Here is a 20,794-nt window from a genome sequence, read left to right as displayed (position 1 = left end):
AAATCATTAGTGAAGGTCCCCTACTTTGAAAAGGTAGTGTAGTGACTAGAAAAAGAAAAGAGAAGGAACTTTAAAAACATAAAAAGACAATAAATTGTTAACACTTTTGATACAACCCTTTCAAAGTTGACTAACAGATCACTCATTCTTCGATTGAGAATAGGTGCACGAGTGACAACTCTAAACATCACACATCCACTACCTACCTACCATTTTGGTGACACCAATAGATCCAATAAGGAAGTGTCGCGACTACTCCACTCCACGTCAGTCTCATAAACTAATTCATTTCAATTTGTTTGTCTAATTTTGAATTGATATGAAGTTTGAGAAAGTAAAGGATCTTCTAGATCTTGTAGTCTTAAACATATCACATGGAAAGTTGAAGTTAAAAAATCGCTAAAAAAAGAAAAGAAAAGTTTATTTTGAAACGGACAAAAGAAGAAAGTAAGACAAACAAATTGAAACGAAGGAGTACTAATCATTAAGAGAAGATTTTGAGTTCGGTCTTGAGGATAAAATCGCTCTTAGTAAAGAGCGTTAAACCCCAAAGTGGAGCTTCCCAGCACGAACTCCAATTAGAAAGGTTCCAAAGCAGATATGAGATACCTAACACATTATGCAACAACAACAAACCTCGTGCAACCCCACAAGTAGAGTCTAGAGAGGGTGGTGTGTACACAGTCTTAAAACATTTTTTTTGTCAATCTTAAACATTATGGGACACAAAAAGACTACTTGGATAACATTTGTCTAGTCTAGTTAGTTTATCCTCAAGTTAAGCTCTGCAAAGATAAATAAGCTAAGATACCAGAGCTTGCAAATTAAAAGGACTATCTTCAAAAAGCAAAAAAGAGATGTTCCACTAATAATACAAAAAGAAGTTGGAGAGAAATTCCTTGCAGGTTTAAAAAATTATCTTCACAGCAGTAGAGAGTTGCAGCAACAAACCCATCGAAGAATTATTGTTTCCTTCCTCTTCCTTTCTTAGGTGCTTGTGCCTCCATTTGTTCTTTGCCACCCACTTCAGATATATCAGCTGCAACGAAGAGAAATTGCAAAGCATTACGATGACTGGAGCATTGGGGAGATGCAACTATGCACGTATCAAATAGAACTTCTTAGGAATCAATACGCGCAAAGATAGAAGCATGTCTAACAAGGTACACGTGAGTAATTAGTAAAGATCAGATTGTCATTAGATGTTACTTATACCAAACAAACAAGGTACCATGTGAAGAAAGTTTGAAAAAGTAATACCGTCTGGACCACGAGACATCAAGGTGAAAAAAATGTTGTTAAGTTTCTCCATCTTCTTGGCATCTTGGGCTTGGTCAGTCTTAAACTTGATACACTAGCAAGGAATTAAAAATACAAACCATTAGAACAGGCAACCAATATGGAAAATTCTCTGACATGCTCCCATCAAACATGGGATACTGGATACATTACATACCAAATGTCTAAAAAGGAACTATTACATAAAAGAGCTACAGAAGTCCACAATTATGAGCTACCAAATGCATACAAGGGAAACATTACATAGCGGAGCAGCAAATGTCCCTCTTTTCATTCACGCGAGAACAAGAGGAACCCAAATATTGGATGCAAAGACTGAATAACAGCTTTATTCAACACCATGAAGAAATAACAATGTCTGAGCTAAAGGTAGAGAAGGGAGGGTTCAACTGACGCCTCTTCGTTTGAAAATTATACTATGCAAGTACAGTGAGTAGTCTAAGTTAAGGACAAGAGGAGAAAAAAAAGAAGAGTTAGACTCACTTGAGATAACATGTATGTATATCACTGATATAATATCTAATACAAAAACACACAATAAATCATCATTTTGTCCTTTATTTAACCTGAAAACACGCATACACACACACTCCATATAATAGACATTGCTTGAAGATCTGTTTATAAGAAAGATAATTACGTCACCATGCTCTGCAGGGAAAAGGGCGTACGGCAACACACGCCACCTATTTCCACACTTTATCACATACCTATCAGCGATGCTGCTATTATTCCCTACCCTTTTTTGGGTTGGGTTTTGGGGGAAGGGGGAAGGGGGCAGAAAGGTAGGAATAGGAACAGGCACCTACTAACTGACTCTTTCTAGTTTCAGCACGAAGGAAGTGGAAGGTGATCATATTTTCTCCGTTCAATGACTGGTTTACCATCAGAATTATACAAGCCAACTCAAACATTTCAAACCAAAATAGAACACAATTATTTTAGGACTATTCTCTATTACTTTTCCATGAGAGGTACTAATAACTTTTGAATTTGGGTATCATCAAAGTTTCTGACAGAATGTCCAGTCACCCAAGTAAGCTGCAAAAGAGCTGAGGTATGTTCTAATGTTCAAACATAAGAGAACCAAAAGAAATAAGGTTCACCACAAGCTAGGTAATAAGAGAAAAATAAAAGTATGTTGAGGGAAAAAGGACAATGGAGAGGCCTCAGCGCTTTGACAAATGGCAAAGGTAGCACAATGAGGGATAGCATGTCACAAGTTTGAATCCTGTTATGGACCAAGTCTGGTAAAAGGACAGACTCATTATCTATCAAGTTTCGAAGATGGAAACTACGGGATTTATCGGATATTAAAAAACTCAAAGGGGGAGCTGAACTGAACCATAAAAGAATATGACAGAGAAAGGAAAAGCATAGTAGGTACAGCATCAAGGATCTTAAATGTGCCCTCTACTGAAGTTTAGGGAGATATATGAAACCTAGAAGAGATTCCAGCAAAATATCTGGTCAATTCTAAATTTGTGATTAGAGAACTACAAAAATTGGCTTAAGTCATTTATGCAACCTATCCTAAGAAGCTTCACAAAAAATAAGCTTAAAAGCCATCCCCTAGTAATCTCAAAGAGGCAAAAGATGATACACAGGTCATCTGATAAAACAGATCTCCCTGTCTGTCTGTCTCTACCCTTCGACTCCACACTTCCCCCTTCCTTTCACCAGAAGAATCAACTTCAAGAACATCCAAACAAAAGCATGTACATGATATAAGCTTTAAAAAGAAGAAAGAGAAATATTTGTTATTGTAAATATAGCAGAATGTGGTATGTCAATGATACTATCCATTTGAGGAAAAAAAATAAAATTATCTGGGTTACTATAATGTTTTGGCTCGCTCAGGTCCAAGGATTGCAGATGACTCCACTTTTTAGACCATAAAAGCTTTTCTCGAGATGCTGTATAATTGTTGGCATCATTGCACAAAGCCGTGTCTTCTTTAGGTGTTAAACTAGTTGGTTCCACAATCCTGGGTCATAAAGGAAAGAAAAGACTTCCTTTAACATCAAACATAACCTGCTTTCCTCTTAATCAACTTTTTCCATGTACTTCCCAGCTAAGCAGTGTTCTCATCTGATTCTCACTTTAACTCTTCCCCGACGTTGAATCTCTTTAGAGTTCTACCTTATCAATATTACAGTTGTAGGAATTCTAACAACTTATAGACCACAAGAGAAATAGCAATTAAGAAAATGAACATGACGTTATGAGTGTAACATGTGGTAAGGAGAAAAAGAAAATAGTGCATATGAAATATTAACAGACACAAAACAAGAAACCCATTACTCGTTACTTCACACATAAGCAAAAAAATAACACTAAGATATGCCATCAAGCATGAGTGCATGACTTGGATATCTACCCTCTCCCCCTAAAGAAAGTCAACTTCCACTATGGAATACCAAAACACTCATCTCTATAAAGCCTAACAGCACACTAAAAAACTACTACAAGATAGACCAAACACCTCAGCCAACCAGGTTTAAAGATACCCTGCTTCCACATAAAACAAGAACAACAACTACGCCTCAATCCCTAGCAAGTTAGGGTCCGCTATATGAGTATTTACTTACAACATTGCTTCATTAAAGCACATCTTAGACCCATACTATACAAAAATAATAGTGGTAATATTTTATCACTCTCTTGATAAAATATGACCTTTAAAAACATGTCAATTTGAGCCACATCAAATTTATGCAACCAAAATGTATATCAGGGCCTCCCCAAGAAATGAACATCTTCCCTCAATGATTTTATTGTAGCCACAAAACAAACATATGTATGCTTGATCTAATTGTTATTACATCATATCTCTCAATATGACAAATAGCATCTTCAATTGCATCGATTCCATCCCACAAATACAAAACAAGTTGATTTCGATCATCAAAACTTAACTCGTGTCGGATTGGAGTTTTATCACACACACCAATAGTATTCAACAGAGAACAACAACAAAAGGAACCCAAACATTTGCACTAAATTGTAATGCGGAGATAGAAAAGACTAACTAAACTCAACCAAAAAATATAGAAATAATCAAAATTCAATTCAGCAACCCATGAATACACAAGCTTCAATTGCATCAATTACATCCCAAATATCAAACATATTGATTTCGATCATCAAAACTTAAGAGAAGCTTATCATTACTTCTTTATAGAACCCGTGAACATCACTGTACTACCAATCTCGTGCATGATTGTACCTTTTCCGCACACACCAGCAGGATTCAAGAGTTAACAACAATAAAATAAACCCAAGCACTTGCACTAAATGGTAATGCAGACATAGAAATAGCAGTAACAAAAACAATCGAAACTCAATTTAGCATCCATGTATGCACAATCTACTAATAAAGTCACAAAACTATAGCTAAAAATCACACGAAACAAAAAAAAAGGTTACCTCTTTATCATCAGTGACCTTGAGAACCAATTTACCATCAGAATGTCTGTATTTCATCACATAGCGAGTCTACAAACAAAAAAATACCATCAATACATGAATTTATACGAAAAAATAAATGTTGAACTCATCGGAGTCGAACAACACTTACTTTCTCGGGATCGGCGCGAAACAACTGTACGGATCTCTCAACGAAATCATCCCAGGAAGTGATATACACCATTCTTCTTCTCTATGTATCTGCTATATATAAATATATGTATATATAACTGCTAATCGAGCGTTTTCTCGGTGACTGTTGACGACGCCGGAGCTAAATTCAGTGACCGGCCGGCGAGGTTTTCAAGTTTTGCTGCTCAGGGGTTTGAAAAGTCTTTTATTGGTATGTTTAGAGTCGCTTGAGCAAAAGGGGAATTGAGATGTTAATGGGCCCTAAATAACGGGTCCCGACCCGTATTGGCCCGTGTAGTGTATGGGTTGATTTCCTTTCCGAATCGGGTCATTAGCACGTTGGCCCCTAAGCACGAGACATAAGTTCATATTTTCGCATCATAATATATAAAGTTATAACTTGCTCTACATAAATTCAATTGCTAATGACAACAACTAAAGATCAACCTATTCGAACGACAAATTGTACCAATTAATAAATCTCACTACGATGAATAATTAGATTGCAACATGTATATTTTTGTGATAAAACTATAACTCCTTTTGTTAATAAATCACCGTCGATAGAAATTTATGTATTCTACAACCCCTTATTCGTATCTAGCTACTGACTATGGTACACAACTGTCATTCTATGGTTTCATGATGCTATAAGAATTTTGAGAAAGGATACATCAGTACAAACAATAATTTATTTTATTTTTTTTGGTCATAAAGGAAGTACAAACAATAATTTGCAAGTTACATAAGTTGCCAATACTTAAAAATAAGTTCTGTAAAATTATTCCCACAATAATAAAACCATATAGTACTGTACAAAAATTACAACATGCTAGTCTCTCTTCATACTTTTTCCATAGTTCTTGTATCTTTAGGAACCTATGGTATTTGTTTTTTTCGATGACTGAGAAATCTATCTGGAGCAAACCCTTTGGGAAAACCGCAACCTTCAAAACTCGGGAATGATGGACAACCCCATGGCACGAAATTAACAAGGACTAACTTGTAGATACAAAGCAACCTCATCCAATTATGTTGCAAAAGAATTCTCTATTGACACAATTTACTAACCATTGCATACACGAGGTGACATATCGATAGCTCATCTACATTTCTGCTGGAAAAAAGAAGGAACTTATGTGATTTATGTGCCAAGTAAATGAGGATTCGAACTACAAAGTAATGATGATCCTTACAGGAGCTCCAGTTGCCACTTTCAAGAAGATGCGTTTTTCTCTTCTTCGAGTATGGCAGCCTCTCTAAGTGCGATTTGTGCCTCGTTTTCCCTTCCCAATGTGAAAAGAGAAGCAGCTTGCAGATATGATGCAATATGCCAAACAGGAGATATCACTTGTGCTTGTACTGTATCATTGAGAGCTTCTTGTGGCATATCACTCATGAGATAAGACAGACTACGACGAACGAACACAGTTGGTGAGGCCATGGTTCCAACATCAATAAACTACAAGAGCAAGCAAAGTAATAAATAAGGAAATAGTTCAAAAATAGAATAAATCAATGCACGGTAGTGTGTAGCATAAACATTCATGACAGATTACCAGTTACGCCAAGGCTTCCTTTCGGAAAGGGGGAAGCCAGATAGTTTATGAAAATACATGTCGGTTTAGAAGAGGACGGTGGATTTCTAACCTGCGTATAGCATTCAATGGCAGCACTAAAATCTTTGTTCTTGAAAGAAGCATCACCCTTTTTCTTTGAGTTCAACGTTTCCAGCATCTGATCTGTCCACATCTGAAACGAAAGCTGCAAGAAAGAAAAAAAGGTGTTGATATCATGAGATGCTTATAAAATTGGCTTTCAAAGACATAAACTGGATATGATTACAATATGAATGAGCAATAAGTTGAAACACATGAGTCACGTGCATGACGCAGAACCGGACAAAAAGTGTTCACATGGAACAGGTTATAGAAGTTCAAAAACATGCATATACAAACACCAGAAAGATAAATTATTGATAGACGAACCTCAGTAGCTGCTCCCCCATCATCTTTGTATCCAAGTGCTTCTAAGATCTCATGGATAGCAGTCAAGTCCGTTTTCAAACAAGCTTCACCAAGTGGAGATAGAGGCATAGTTTCGCCATCAGATGATATACCCATTAATACATGAGAGGGAACCTGAAAAACAAGTTACTAAAACTTCAAACCAGCTAATTATGTCATGTAATAGATGATTTCTGCCATTTTACTATAAGCAAAATCAAGTTAATGGTGCCGAGGAAGGTATGCTTCTTCATGTGGCTAGCTACTTGAGGGGTGATTTTAATGGTGGAGAATATTAGGAAACGAGAGGTTGTCTGCTTGAGCTGGTGTTTCCATTGTAAGGAGGCGGGTGAGGATGTGGACCATATTTTGTTACATTGCAAATTAGCCACGAGGTTATGGAAGGATATTTTATGGTTCGGCATTTCTTGGGTAATGCCAAAATCCATGAAGGAGTTGACGTTCAGCTGGAAGGGTGGAGCTAGGAGAAGAAGGCCCAAGGCTTGGAATGTTACTCCTCTTGCTTTAATGTGGGTCATTTGGAAATAGAGAAATAAGTGAGCTTTTGAAGGGGTGGAGATGAGCTTTGCTCATTTGAGTAGTAGTCACTAGTGTCCGATCTCTTATTTTCTACTGGTGCACCCTGTAGTTCATGTGTGGAGGATTGGGTGTCTTTTGGAAAGAACCATTCTCTCTAGGTTTCTCCTCTTTTTTTTTTGAGAATGAGGTTTCTCCTCTTTTTGGTATACCACTTGTAAATGGTATGAGAAAGAATAAAAAAGTTCTCCACTTGTCATCCCCATTGACTATGTTTCTCCATTTAAATTCAGCTCAGGCAACATAATGCATAGAAATTTCAGATCTATAAAAATCTTGAAGCTAATAATTGATATTAGACCATATATGAAAAGCACAAACCTCAGCTTCTTTTTGAAGAGGATATAATGCAGAAATTAATGACTTCAGATTCGGCCGCTCACGAGGCTCATATTGGAGACATCTCGAAGCAATCCGTACCAATTCAGTTCCGTCATCAGTAGAAAATTGACCTTCCAAGCAAGAATCAGTTAGCATCTCAAGATTCCGGTCTTTTATCAGATCCAGTGCCTGACATAAGTAGATACATAGTGCTTTCAGTATTCTGCAAGCATCTTAAGTGAAAATGGACGCCACCCCAACCCTTCTTTAATTTGATGTCTGACTTTAACAATGTTGGCAAGCTTTTTGTAGATTCATGTTTAACTTCTCATCTGTCATTTTCTCGAAGACAGAACAACTAAAAATATGACCACTTATTCTCTGAACAATGATTCTTATTGTTCCAGTAAGATTCTAAGAATCAGTACTAAGTTCAACAAGCTAGATCACTGAAGAAGAGGAGGGCAGTACTAGGAAATTAGAACAAAGAATTAGATGCAAGTCTTTTAGACAGCGATTGAATAATATTTCTTGTAGGAACATACTCAGAAAGCCCAAAAAGTGGCAGCATTTCCTGTTTATTTTCGCAACGTATTGCAATCGTTGTCTGTATTAAACGGGACAGGCCAAGTGTCAAAGGCAATGTCAAACTATTTAGACTATCCCAAAAGCCAAGAAGTCAGTACCCTTGAGCCAGAACAAGGAATTATCATTTTTTGGTGATAAGAAGGATCATGTAGAGCTCACCCAAAGTGCAAATGACGCCTTGCGATTACAGTTGTCATTAAGTATGTAGCATATGATACCTTCAAACTCAAAACTTGAGTTGGATCGAAAAGAATTGATAATCTATTTATGTAGCCACAGAAAGATATCGAAGAGAAACTAGAAAGAATGTACGACTCATTGTCATGTCCTCTAGTCACAATAAAGTGCGAGCTATATGGTTGTAAGGAGCATTTAACTAAGAAAGGAAATAAATTTTTCAGGAAAACCATACATGGCTAGGAGGGATGTGCTTTCCACTGAGAAGGTCAATCAAAAGTGTCCCAAAGCTAAATATCACACTCTCTGGGGTGATTCTACCTGCAAAAAAATTCAAAAGAACTGAGCGAACTAAAACAATTTCAATAATACAAGAAATATAAATGTAGTTAACACCATGAATTCAATGAAGCCTACACATTGAATGGATTGCAACAAAATCCTACAAGGCTACACCAATGCTATAACAGTCAAAGTGGCTACTTTCTTTTTATCAAGTCAAAGTAGCTCATAGAAAACATTCCCCTTTAATATTGTAATATTAGAAAGTGCCTTAAGATGGCTGTGTTTGTTTATTAGGATAGTTCTTACCTGTCCTCAAATATTCAGGAGGAGTAAATGCCAAGTTTGTGCTGTAACTTTTTCCATCTCGACTGTTCTTCATCAAACCAAAGCAAGAGAGTCGGGGATCACCATCCTGTGAAATAGACGGAGGAGACCATTAAAGGCATTTAAGTACTTGAATTGCAAAATATAACTATACCAATGAAAAGACTGAAGATGTAACTATCTACTTACTTCTCCGAATAATATTCTATAAGCATTAAGATCATGATAAAGAGCACGTCCTTTGCCAGTACAATATTCAAGAGCCTGTGCAATATACAATGCCACCCTTAACCGCATTGCCCACTTCATTGGTTGTGTGTCCCCTGAGTTAAGCTCTCACAAATAAGTACTGAATTCTATGAATCACTATCGAAGAAATATGTTATCTTTCTAAGTAAATTCATGATTTTTCAGTCTTCCTTAAAGCAGTTAAATCAAATAGGGATCCAATCTCATTTTCCGCTAAGCTGATGGTCAGTATAATGTAAACTCTGTATAAAGAACTTTGTGTATGGATTTGCTAGCAAACACTCACAATCTCTTTTTTTTTTTTTTTTGATGAAGAAACACTCACAATCTCATTTCTGATACGCAAATATATCTGAGAACAGAATTAGAAACCTAGGCTTTGTTTGGGAAATCATTCTCTAAAATGGAACAGTGCATGAACCCAAGGTTCCGCAATTCTAGTATTCAACATTTATATTTGTAAAGATATGGCACATGGGCCTAACTCAACCCCAAAAACTAGCTCATGAGCGGAGGATTGCCCAAGTCCATATAAGGAGGCCATCTGTACATCCCCCCCCCCCCAAAACCAATGTAGGGAATAAATAGAGAAGGTGAAGAAAATTAAAACAATTAAACAACCAGTATCTGCAACTCGCAAGCGACTAAATCTGAATTAGTTTCACTCTAGGCCCACCTTGGAGTGAAACCAGTCCAGAGGTGGAAAACAAAAGAATCAATGTGAATGCACTTACAATGAAAAAGATGTTTTGCAAGCGTCTCTTTGGGCATGAATTCTGCAACTAGCAACCTCTCATCACCCTCACAACAACAGCCAAGAAGATTTGCTAACCTATTGTTGCGGAGTAGACCAACAGCCCTTGCTTCTTCCTGAAGTTTTGATATGAAGAGAGAAAATCAAGTCCGAATCTATTGCTTAACCACAATCTACTGAGGAGTTAAGTATTTGTCAGCAGGTAAATCACAAGTTAACTAAAAGCTACAAAATGCATTCACAAGAGTGCGACCACTACAGAAGCAGCGAAAATCTTAGGCATGAATTCATTTCTCTGTTTCCATTTTGTTGTTGATGCATCAGGTACAAAATATAAGGAGTAACTAAAAAGTTTCTAAACTGGAATGATGCCAGCCAAATACTCAATAAGATCTCCAATTATTCTCATTACTTTTTTATTTTAAATTTTCTGTTCTTGTCGCGAATATCATCGACAACATTTAATATAAGAAAAGAAAAAGGAAATCATATCATTTTAGTAGATGGATATGGGGACGTCTTTTCCATAGAGTTGAAATATACCAAGGAATTAACAGACAAGCACTTACTAAAAATTGCCGGGAATCAGGCCATGCAGATCTGTTGAAGCGTTTAACAGCAACCTGCCTCTGGTTCTCTAGCTTTCCTTTATAAACAACATTTGGAGCTTTTTCACCATGTTCAGAAACTATATTCTCTACAGCAAATGCAGATGTAGCAATCCTGAGCTGCTCAAATGTAAACTCGCAGAATGCAGGTGAATCACTAACTTCATTTTTTTCCTCATCTACGAGAAGCATGAAAACAAATAAAATAATAATTATTAAACACTGCAGGAGGATGGTGATATAGAACATATTTCAATAAAAGATATACATACCAGGATTCTGAGCCTCATGAATGGGGCCACTCTCTCCAGTCCAGCAACACGAGGCAAGTTTAGAACTTTCACAGCCCATCACACTATCCAACAGATTTAAAGTCTTTAAAGATATAGTAGCTTGGAGTTTATAGCACAACCCGACAAATTACACTTTATGCGGCTTTAAGATCTGCATTTGGCTGCATTGAACCAAATTGTCAATTCAAGTGCATTTTTGTTCTTGAAAGGAATCTTTGTTATTGACACCAGAAAAAGACAGAATTCATCAAGTTTCAAAGAAATGCAACAAAATTGTCATTCATTAACAATTCCCTTGAACATAAACTAGTTGGAGTCGGCTATATAAATTGTCTATATCCATTTCTATCTACTCAGGCCAATCTTTTTTCGACAACACCATATGCATAATGTACATTTTACTGTGCTCCATCAGAAATCAAACTAATAGCATAAGCAGAATCAGCACAAGAAAGTACCTTTATTAACATATCAAAGCTGAGCGAACTGAAAATCCACGTAATAAATTCCAAAACACGAACTTTTTCTGCAAAGAAACCAAATTCTGCCCCCATCAAAAATCTTCCTTTTTCAACTGAATTAACAGAAAACTTCACCACCACCTGAACTCTATATAGGTCAACCCAAGTCAAAATTAAAGCTCAAGCTAAATGCATAAAAAATCTACCTAAAACACACAAACATAAAAACCCAAGTACATATATATACATGTATCTACATATAGCTCAAGAAACCATGAGAAAGGGCAACAAAAATGAAATCTTGATGCTTTCTTCAACCACATCAAGATTAAAACTTTAAGCTAAATGCACCAAAACTCACATACAAAAACACAAAAACAACAAGATCCCATATAGAAACTAACCCAATAAGTAATATATAGGTCAACCCAAGTCAAAATCAAAGCTCAAGCTAAATGCATACAGAATCCACCTAAAACACACACAACCATAAAAATCCATCTACACATACACATGTACCTACATACAGCTCAGTGAATTACATGAGAAAGAGCAATAAAAATGAAATCTTGATTCTTTCTTCAACCCACATCAAGATTAGAGCTTTAAGGTAAATGCACCAAACCCAACATACAGAAACAACAAGAACCCATATAGAAACTAACCCAATAAGTTATATATAGGTCAACAGGCAAATCAAAGCTCAAGCTAAATGCATACAAAATCCACCTAAAACACACAACCATAAAAAATAAAAAACCATCTACATATATACATATATCAACATACAGCTCAAGAAATACATGAGAAAGAGCATTAAAAATGAAATCTTGATTCTTTCTTCAACCCACATCAAGATTAAAACTTTAAGCTAAATGCACCAAAACCCACATACAAAACTCAAAAACAACAAGAACCCATATAGAAACTAACCCAAATAACAGCTCCTGCTGACAGTGGAGTAAATTCGTGATTCTTTGTTTAAATTAACTGTAGACACAAATGATCAATAAAGTGGAGAAGAAAGAGAAAGGAGTTAGTAGAAAGTGAGAATATACATATAAACAATTACAGAGTAGATGAGATGGAATGAAAAATGTGATTGTACAGATCCCTCTTTGGAGTACTAACACTAAAGCACAATTTTCGTGGCTCTTTCATGATTTTCCACCCTACATAAGCTTGTCCTTTTCCTATATTTAGGGACACCTAAGAACCATAATCATTTGTCTTTTTATAATTAAGAAAAAGTTGTCAGTATTTGACAAAATTAAAACTTGTCATACCACATAATTGATCAATTATGTCTCCTTACCTTCTTTCTTTTCAATTATTATTCAATAGTGAGTTTATTTCTTTTCCAATAAATTAATTTTTAATAATTTGCTTGTTATTTTTTATTTTTTCTCATAGAATAATGGTTAATCGATAATCATTTCGGAATGCATAATTAGATAGTACTTGTGCATCGAGCTAAAGATGAACGGGGCCTAAGTAATTTGTTGAAACTAGAAAATGTAAAAATACTTCAGTAGATTCATCAATTGAATCGAATTTGAAGGGAAATCTTGCTTGTTTAATATTACTAATATATTACTATAGAAAAATTTTGTTTGTTGAGATTATTACAAGTTTAAATAGTTGAATCTCATGCTTCTATTAATTTTTAGGGTGATTCAAACTCCAACATAAACATGTACGTTGATCATATAATTAACTCTAGTGATTCACATTATTTAAAGATGTCACTTAAGTTCTCCAAATGAAACTACTCACTCTATCATAATTTATATGTCACATTTTGTTTTAATATGAGAATAGTTGCAACTTGTTATTTTTGAATATTTAATTTTTTAAATAAATATCGAGTTGATCTAGTCTAATTTAGCTTCAAAGATTAGTCAACTTGACTCTCGAAAAGCGAAAGTTGCACATATATTGAGTTGATCTAATTTAATTTAGCTTTAAGGATTAATCAACATGACTCTTGAGAAACGAAGAGTGTCATATACATTGAGTTGATCTAATCAAATTCAGCTTCAAAGATTAGTCAACGTAACTCTCGAGAAACTAAGAGTGCCACACATATTTAGTTGATCTAATCAATTTAACTTCAAAGATTAGACTTGACTTTCAAAAAGCGAAAAGTGTCACGGAGACATGAGAATATAGCTTACCATGTTCAATTTCCAAGTATATATGCAATATTAACATCATCAATACTCAATAGGATGAACCAAGTTTATTTTCATACCTAGGTCACTTGACACACCATGATTGACTTGACCAACTCACTTGAAAAATCCAATTCCAATCACAACAAAATTTACTCACTAACTACTGAGACCTATACTAAAAATCACAAAAGGAATAACTTATGAAACTATGAAATCCATCTCATCTTATATAAGAGAATAAATGAATGTCAACAAGGAAATAAATTAACAAGAATAATACTGATTCTTGAATATATTACAAGCTTTTCATTTGCTGCCATAGTTTTAAACTAAAGAGCTGGAGTGGAATGTCTTCTCTTTCCTACGATTTCACAGCAGCAGAAATATCCTCATTTGTGTTGCATTCTTCAATTCCTTCAGAATTCATTTCTGAACATATAATCTGTGTCTCTTCCAATCTTCCTTCCTCTCGAAGGCCAGATAATAACTCACCACAAATATTGGCTACTGGGATAAGACCGTTGTCAACCATCTCTCTGTACCAAATGTATGCACCGGAAAAATCTTTAAGTTTGCAATGCCCTTCAACCAAAATATTATAAGTTTCATCATTCGGAATGATACTGTTAGCCTTCATCTGATCAACAAGATTCTTGGCTTCTTGACATTTTCCCTCTTTCAAATGCACCATAATCAAGCTATTGTATGTCCTTTTGTCAGAAGGAATTCCTCGTTCCACCATCTCTCGGTGCATAGCAAGTGACTTTTGAACTTCTCCATGTAGAGCATAGCAATGGATGAGCTCGTTATATACAACTCGGTCAGGAGAAAGATCCATCTGAGACATTTCTTCAACAATTTTGTCAATTGACACCAGTCCATTCTTTCCCTTTTTAGACACTCTAATTAGAGGATGAATTGTGTTGATTGTAGGTTTTATGCCAGAGGTTTTCATCTTCTCATACATTTCATAACACTTTTCAGTGTCCCCTGCATCTGAATACCCAGAGATTAAAGAATTATATGTGATAACATCTGGAATGAAACCTTTGAGTTGAATATCCACAACCAACTCCTCAGCTTCTTTGGTCTTACCCTTTTTGCAAAGCCCATTTAATAGAGTATTGTATGTAACGAGTGTTGTTTCCGCATCACTTTGTAGCATCTTCTCCAAACATCTAAAAGCATCAGTCATCCTTCCTCTCATACAATGTCCATCTATAAGCATATTATAGACCTGCGCATTTGGTTTAACCCCTCTACTGATCATATCACTTAGGACTACATCAGCTTCAAGAAGCCTACCATCCTTGCACAAAGAATTGATTAGAGAACCATAGGTAATTACATTAGGATTCAATCCGTTATTTTCCATCTCCTCGAGAATCTCAAAACACCTCACGAATTCCCGCTTGCGCCCATATCCGTCAATTAAGATGTTATACGTCTGCACATTAGGGGAAACTGACTTCTCAAGCATTTTCCTTAACCACTCGTTTGCCTCTTCCATCATACCCAATTCACAGAATTTCGTGATCAGAGTATTAAATGTGACACAACTCGGCTTCACCCCAGAAATCTCCATTTCGTGAATAGTTAAATAAGCCTTCTCCATATTGCCCTCTTTGCAATAGCCACTCAAAATGGTATTAAACAACACATCTGTAGGAGTAAGCCCATTTCCCAGCATCTTCTTCAAAATTTCTGCAGCCTTATCCGTCTTCCCTTTCTTGCACAAGCCATTCAATAAAACACTACTCGTATACTCATTCAACTTCACCCCTGTCTTAACGACTTCTTCATACAACGCTAACGAGGAATTAACATCATCACATCGCGAAAGCCCATCGAAAAGTATACTAAAGGTAAACCCATCAGGTACAAATCCATAACCCTTCATTTCCTCCACTATACAATTAGCTTCATCCATCTTCCCCGACTTACAAACTCCACTAAGCAACGTATTAAACGTCACAATATTAGGCTCCACATTATCATTCTTCATCTTTTCCCTCAACTCAAAAGCCTCCTCTACGTTCCCCATCTTACAATAACCATCCATAAGAATATTATACGTCACCATACCCCGCGCCACTCTTCTCTCAAGCATTTCATCAAACAGTTTCCGTGCTTCCACAACTCTCTTCTCTTTACACAACCCACCCATCACTACATTATACACAAACTTATCCATACCCACCCTACCATTTCTCATACAATCCAAAAGCTCCAAAGCCTTACCCAAATCCCCAATTTTCACCGCCGACAGTATAGCTTTTCCATAACTAGTCTTATCAACCCTTATACCCCACTTCATTACATCAGAAAAAACTTCAAGGGTCTTTTTATACTTCCTTAAACTATTCAAAGATTCAAGAAACACATTGAGAGCTGATAAAGATGGAAACTTTTTATCTTCCCTTATCAATGAATAAAGCTCTTCAGCTTGGTTAATGAGTTTCGACTCTAAATACAGTGAAAATAGCAAATCTGAGAAAAGGGGTTTTGCAGGGGAAGGTGAAAAGAGAGAGTAAAGTTGAGAAACTGAACTTGTATGAATAAGGGTACCCAAAATTCCTTTTGCATTTTCCATACGACGTTGTTGAAATAGAATCCGGAGCTGCCGAAGCTGTTCTTCAAGATTTTGGGATGAAGAATTTGTGGGGTTTTCATTGTTGATTGAACTGAGTTCTTCTTGGTGTAGAAATGGAGTTGAACGGAAAAATTTGCAGGGAAAATGGTGATTACCGGTGCCGGCAAATTTGAAAGCACGATGGAGCTTAAGCATATTGACGGACTCACTGTGCAAATTCTTTGTGCTTGTTGAATGGAGTAGTTATAGTTTTGGAAAATATGTAGGTTCATTTGCTATTTACTATGGATTTGTAGGACTAAAAATTAAATTAAAAAATTGTGTTTTTGTCCCTTACTTTTGGATTTTGTTCACAAAGAGATATAGTTTGCTAATCGTTGCTAATCTTCCCCCACTTAGTTTTAAAAGTACTCCAAACTTCATATTGACGTTTCAACGAGGAGGTGTGAGAGGTAATGAAAAAGTATTTAGAAGATATGAGCTAGAAGAATTATTGAGAAGATGTGATTAGATAGAGACAAGTACTCAACTTATCGAGGATAAGAATTGGGCATGTCAAAAACAGATGCGTACATATGACTTAGTAAGGAGGTATGAAAACTTTACGATAAAGAGATAAGGTAGATCAAAAATTGAATTTGTTGTCATTCAACAATGCGACATAATAGAATGATAAAAGTTTATAGATATGATACCTATTTGTTGTCATTCATCAATTCGACTTAATAGGATGATAAAAGTTTATTCATGTTTAATACTTATAAAAATAGAAAATGGAATTTGGATAGTAGGAATAGAGTCTTCAATAGCAAACGTGATGATGTGATCGAACGTTGAAAGAGGGAAACTAGGGGTGCTACCTTCAAACTTGCCATAATACAACATATGAAGAAATATATATAATTTTATGGAGGTTTGTGAGTACTCCGTTATTTTAAAATTTCAATTAAATATATATTCAAATGCTTGTTGAATGCGTGAATACTACTAAGTAGTGGATACATTAGGGTTTTAAGTCGGATATCATATCAAATGAACATTGAGTCTAACGCAATCAAAAAAACTAGCACAAGAGGGGAAGATTGTCTAAGTCATCCATCCATCTCCCTCCCACATTCAGACACATCCGATAGACGATACTAAATGATTCACTTTCGAGATGTCTTGGTGGTGAGATAGTAGATACGTGAGACTCGAAATCTTATCTAAAGAGTGTAGAGGTTCTAATCCTCTTGAAGGCATAAATTGAGAATGAGAGAGCTCAGATCGAGTCGGTACTCAAATTGCAACAAAGATGCGTGAATAAATTGTTCAAGGCCCAACATCAAAAGTCCAACTCTGTTATCACATTAAATAAATCTTGAACATAACTCAATTTCGTAACAAGTATCTTATCTAAAGTAACAATAGGTAACATCCAAACAAACATTACTTTCAAATTCAATAGAGTCATCAACTTAATTAGACCGTAATAATATCTTAATCGTTATTACCCCAATCTAAGTAAGCATGATTATGATGCCTTTGTCTCCATCTTGGAGTACTAATATCCCATAGATAATTAAATTCCCATGTTATCTCTTTGTCTTTGTACTTATTTATGACTTAGCTTTCATATGCACATTTTTCTTTAACTATTTTGCTATTTAAAGTTCATTGATTCAACTAATTTAATTTACGTCAAATAAGTTCTTATCATGAAATTTTTTATTCTTTAAGCTAAATTTAATAATTTCTTGTATCTCTGACTTTCATACATAATAAACTTATCTTAATTATAATTTGACAAATTTGTATAACCTTATCTCTACAGTTTGATAAACTTGGCTCAACTAATTTATTTTTCATGAATAGGCCGACTAAGGAATAAAACATATTCTAACCATATTATAAATCATTTTAGTGCCCATAAACACATCAAAAACTTAATTTTTTTGGTTGAAAATAATTTAACGAAAATGGAAGATTATATTTTTTCTCATTTTAATGCAATTTTACTACTTATAGCTTTTATTTTTTCCTCAATTTTCATATGGAAAATTTTAAAACCTCAAAACCCCTTACCGCCGGAGATCTCCGGTGGCTGGCCGGTGATCGGTCATCTCCTCCAATTTTCCGGCGCCGACGACATCCCGTTATGTCGAAAACTAGCAACTTTAGCTGACAAATACGGTCCTGTTTTCACTTTCCGGCTAGGTCTACCATGTATACTAGTCGTCAGCAGTTACGACGCCGTTAAGGATTGCCTGAGCACCAACGATAAAGCCTTCGCCGCCCGGCCCGCGTCTTTAGCCGGTGAGTACATCGGGTATAACAACGCTATGCTTTTTCTAGCTAATTATGGTCCTTATTGGAGGAAAATTCGAAAAATTGTTCTTCAGGAAGTTCTCTCGAGTAGCAGGTTAGAAAAATTGAAATTTGTTAGGGTTTCTGAAATTCAAACAAGTATCAATGAGCTTTACTCTTTAATTTCAGTCGCCGGAGAAAATGTTGATTTTCCGGTAAAAGTTAATGTTACTAATTGGATAGAAAAGTTAACTTTGAGCTTGATAGTGAAAATGATAGCTGGAAAAAGCTATGGAAGGGTTGAAAAAGGGGGAAATGAAGAAGAAGCTGAGAGATTTAAGAAAGCTTTGAAGGATTTTATGTTTATTTCAATGGAGTTTGTGTTATGGGATGCATTTCCCATTGCTTTATTCAAATGGATTGATTTTCAAGGGCATGTGAAGTTTATGAAAAGGACTTTTAAAGATATTGATTGTGTTTTACAAAATTGGTTGGATGAACATTTGAAGAAGAAAGAAAGAGTTGATGTTGTTGATAGAAATGAACAAGATTTCATTGATGTTATGCTTTCTATGATGAGCAATGAAGATTTTGCAGATGGTCATAGTAAAGAAACCACCATTAAAGCTACTGCTCTGGTGAGTACGTCTCTTGATGCTATATATACATTGTTTTCTTGATATGTTGCTCGGACTCGTCAAAAATGTCATAGGTGCATGTCGGATCCTTCAAAAGAAATACATTTTTGAAGGATCTGACACGGATGTGGCAACATTATTGGAGAGTTCGAGCAACATAGACAACAAAATACCTAGTGTAGTTCCACAAGTGGGGTCTGGGGAGGGTAAGATATAAGCGGATCTTATCCCTACCTTTGAGGTAGAGAGGTTGTTTCCGATAGATTCGTGGTTTGGAAGATCATTGCTTTTCTTGAAATTGACTTAAAAGTTTATGAATATATTTTCTATGTATTGATAGTGAATATGTACACTATGAAAGTTATGAATGTTTATGAGATGCTTTGTGTGTATATGTTCATGATCATGGGCTATGTTGCTCGGACTCTTCAAAAATAATCGTTCGGTGTGTGTCGGATAACTTTGGAGGATCCGATATGAGTGAGGCGTCATTGTTGAAGAGTCTGAGCATCATCAAAAATAGGTAGGTGTTCAGTTGGTTTGCTCGATGCACAGTTAAGTCATTGGGTGTCAGTCACGTGCACCTATCAGCTTAGTTACAGCAACCGTTAACTCTTTATGTCAAGTCCGATATGGAGAAATTTTGTGTTCTGAATTGAATTGTGCAACCATTTAGCATGATCCCAACATAATGGATATATAATGGTGTAACTAGGAGCTGTCTATTAGGAGTACTTTGTTTAAGAAGATTGTTCTTTTGTTTGTCTGACTAGTCTTGTTTTTCTTAAACGGTTCTTTCTTCCACAGAGTATGGTGTTGGATGCTTCGGACACGACTGCTATTCACTTAAATTGGGTAATGGCTACATTGTTAAACCATAGGGATGTCATGAAGAAAGTCCAAGAAGAGCTTGACACAAAAGTTGGCAGAAACAGATGGGTAGAAGAGAGTGATATCAAGAATTTGGTATACTTCCAAGCTGTCGTTAAAGAAACGCTGCGATTATATCCGCCAGCACCTTTGTTAGTACCTCATGAATCAATAGAGGACTGCATTGTACAAGGATACCACATTCCGAAAGGTACAAGATTGTGGGTCAATACTATGAAACTGCAGCGAGATCCTAAAATTTGGTCGAATCCTGATACATTTGATCCAGAGAGATTCTTGACTAGTCAAGCAGGATGTGATGTTCGTGGTCAACAATATGAGTTCATCCCGTTTGGCTCTGGAAGACGATCTTGTCCAGGGATCACTTATGCAACTCAAGTGACACACCTTGCAATAGCTCATTTGCTCCAAGGTTTTGATTTTAGTACACCATCGAACGAGCCGTTGGATATGAAAGAAGGGCTAGGCATGACAATGCGCAAAGTAAATCCTATAGAAGTGATGATTACTCCTCGCTTTCCTTCTGTGCTCTATAAGTTCTAAGATGTAAAATGATCCACTTTTTTCTTTTTGTTATGTATGTACTTTGTGGATGTATATTGTATATTTGAAGAAATAATTTGAGTATAAAATCTCTTATTCCAATT

The 20,794-nt window shown here is 35.9% G+C and overlaps 4 protein-coding genes across 8 annotated transcripts; 1 reads left to right on the top strand and 3 right to left on the bottom strand.

Annotated features, from left to right (window-relative positions):
- Positions 1–703: 703 nt before the first annotated feature.
- On the bottom strand, positions 704–5,127 carry LOC125828541 (signal recognition particle 9 kDa protein). Its single transcript, XM_049507842.1, has 4 exons — positions 4,880–5,127; positions 4,729–4,797; positions 1,261–1,354; positions 704–1,039 (listed from the first exon to the last, which is right to left on the bottom strand). Exons 1-4 carry the CDS (start codon positions 4,949–4,951, stop codon positions 963–965), a joined length of 312 nt encoding a protein of 103 aa, XP_049363799.1. The 5' UTR covers positions 4,952–5,127; the 3' UTR covers positions 704–962.
- Positions 5,128–5,576: 449 nt separating this feature from the next.
- LOC125828471 (serine/threonine-protein kinase BSK7-like) lies at positions 5,577–12,776 on the bottom strand. 5 transcript variants are annotated; one of them, XM_049507760.1, is made up of 13 exons: positions 12,496–12,776; positions 11,560–11,627; positions 11,081–11,262; positions 10,770–10,987; positions 10,181–10,316; positions 9,387–9,520; positions 9,180–9,285; positions 8,824–8,909; positions 7,824–8,012; positions 6,888–7,040; positions 6,550–6,663; positions 6,096–6,361; positions 5,577–6,013 (listed from the first exon to the last, which is right to left on the bottom strand). In XM_049507760.1, exons 3-12 carry the CDS (start codon positions 11,157–11,159, stop codon positions 6,116–6,118), a joined length of 1,461 nt encoding a protein of 486 aa, XP_049363717.1. In that variant the 5' UTR covers positions 11,160–11,262; positions 11,560–11,627; positions 12,496–12,776; the 3' UTR covers positions 5,577–6,013; positions 6,096–6,115. The 5 variants fall into 5 exon arrangements, with proteins under 5 accessions (XP_049363717.1, XP_049363716.1, XP_049363714.1 ...); XM_049507759.1 differs by having other exon boundaries at positions 5,577–6,016; positions 11,560–11,710; positions 12,496–12,775; XM_049507757.1 differs by having other exon boundaries at positions 5,577–6,016; positions 12,496–12,775.
- A 1,160-nt stretch (positions 12,777–13,936) lies between these two features.
- On the bottom strand, positions 13,937–16,527 carry LOC125828470 (pentatricopeptide repeat-containing protein At5g12100, mitochondrial). The gene has a single exon (XM_049507756.1). The coding sequence runs from the start codon at positions 16,525–16,527 to the stop codon at positions 14,101–14,103; it is 2,427 nt and encodes an 808-aa protein (XP_049363713.1). The 3' UTR covers positions 13,937–14,100.
- A 1,762-nt stretch (positions 16,528–18,289) lies between these two features.
- On the top strand, positions 18,290–20,691 carry LOC125828472 (xanthotoxin 5-hydroxylase CYP82C2-like). The gene is made up of 2 exons (XM_049507763.1): positions 18,290–19,256; positions 20,064–20,691. Exons 1-2 carry the CDS (start codon positions 18,291–18,293, stop codon positions 20,688–20,690), a joined length of 1,593 nt encoding a protein of 530 aa, XP_049363720.1. The 5' UTR covers position 18,290; the 3' UTR covers position 20,691.
- Positions 20,692–20,794: the final 103 nt, after the last annotated feature.

This window comes from Solanum verrucosum, unplaced genomic scaffold (genome assembly GCF_900185275.1).
Source record: "Solanum verrucosum unplaced genomic scaffold, falcon-dt-bn FXZP01000273.1, whole genome shotgun sequence".
Lineage (NCBI taxonomy): Eukaryota > Viridiplantae > Streptophyta > Magnoliopsida > Solanales > Solanaceae > Solanum > Solanum verrucosum.
Note: the sequence above shows the minus strand (reverse complement) of the source record. Positions and strands in the feature narration are given on the sequence as shown.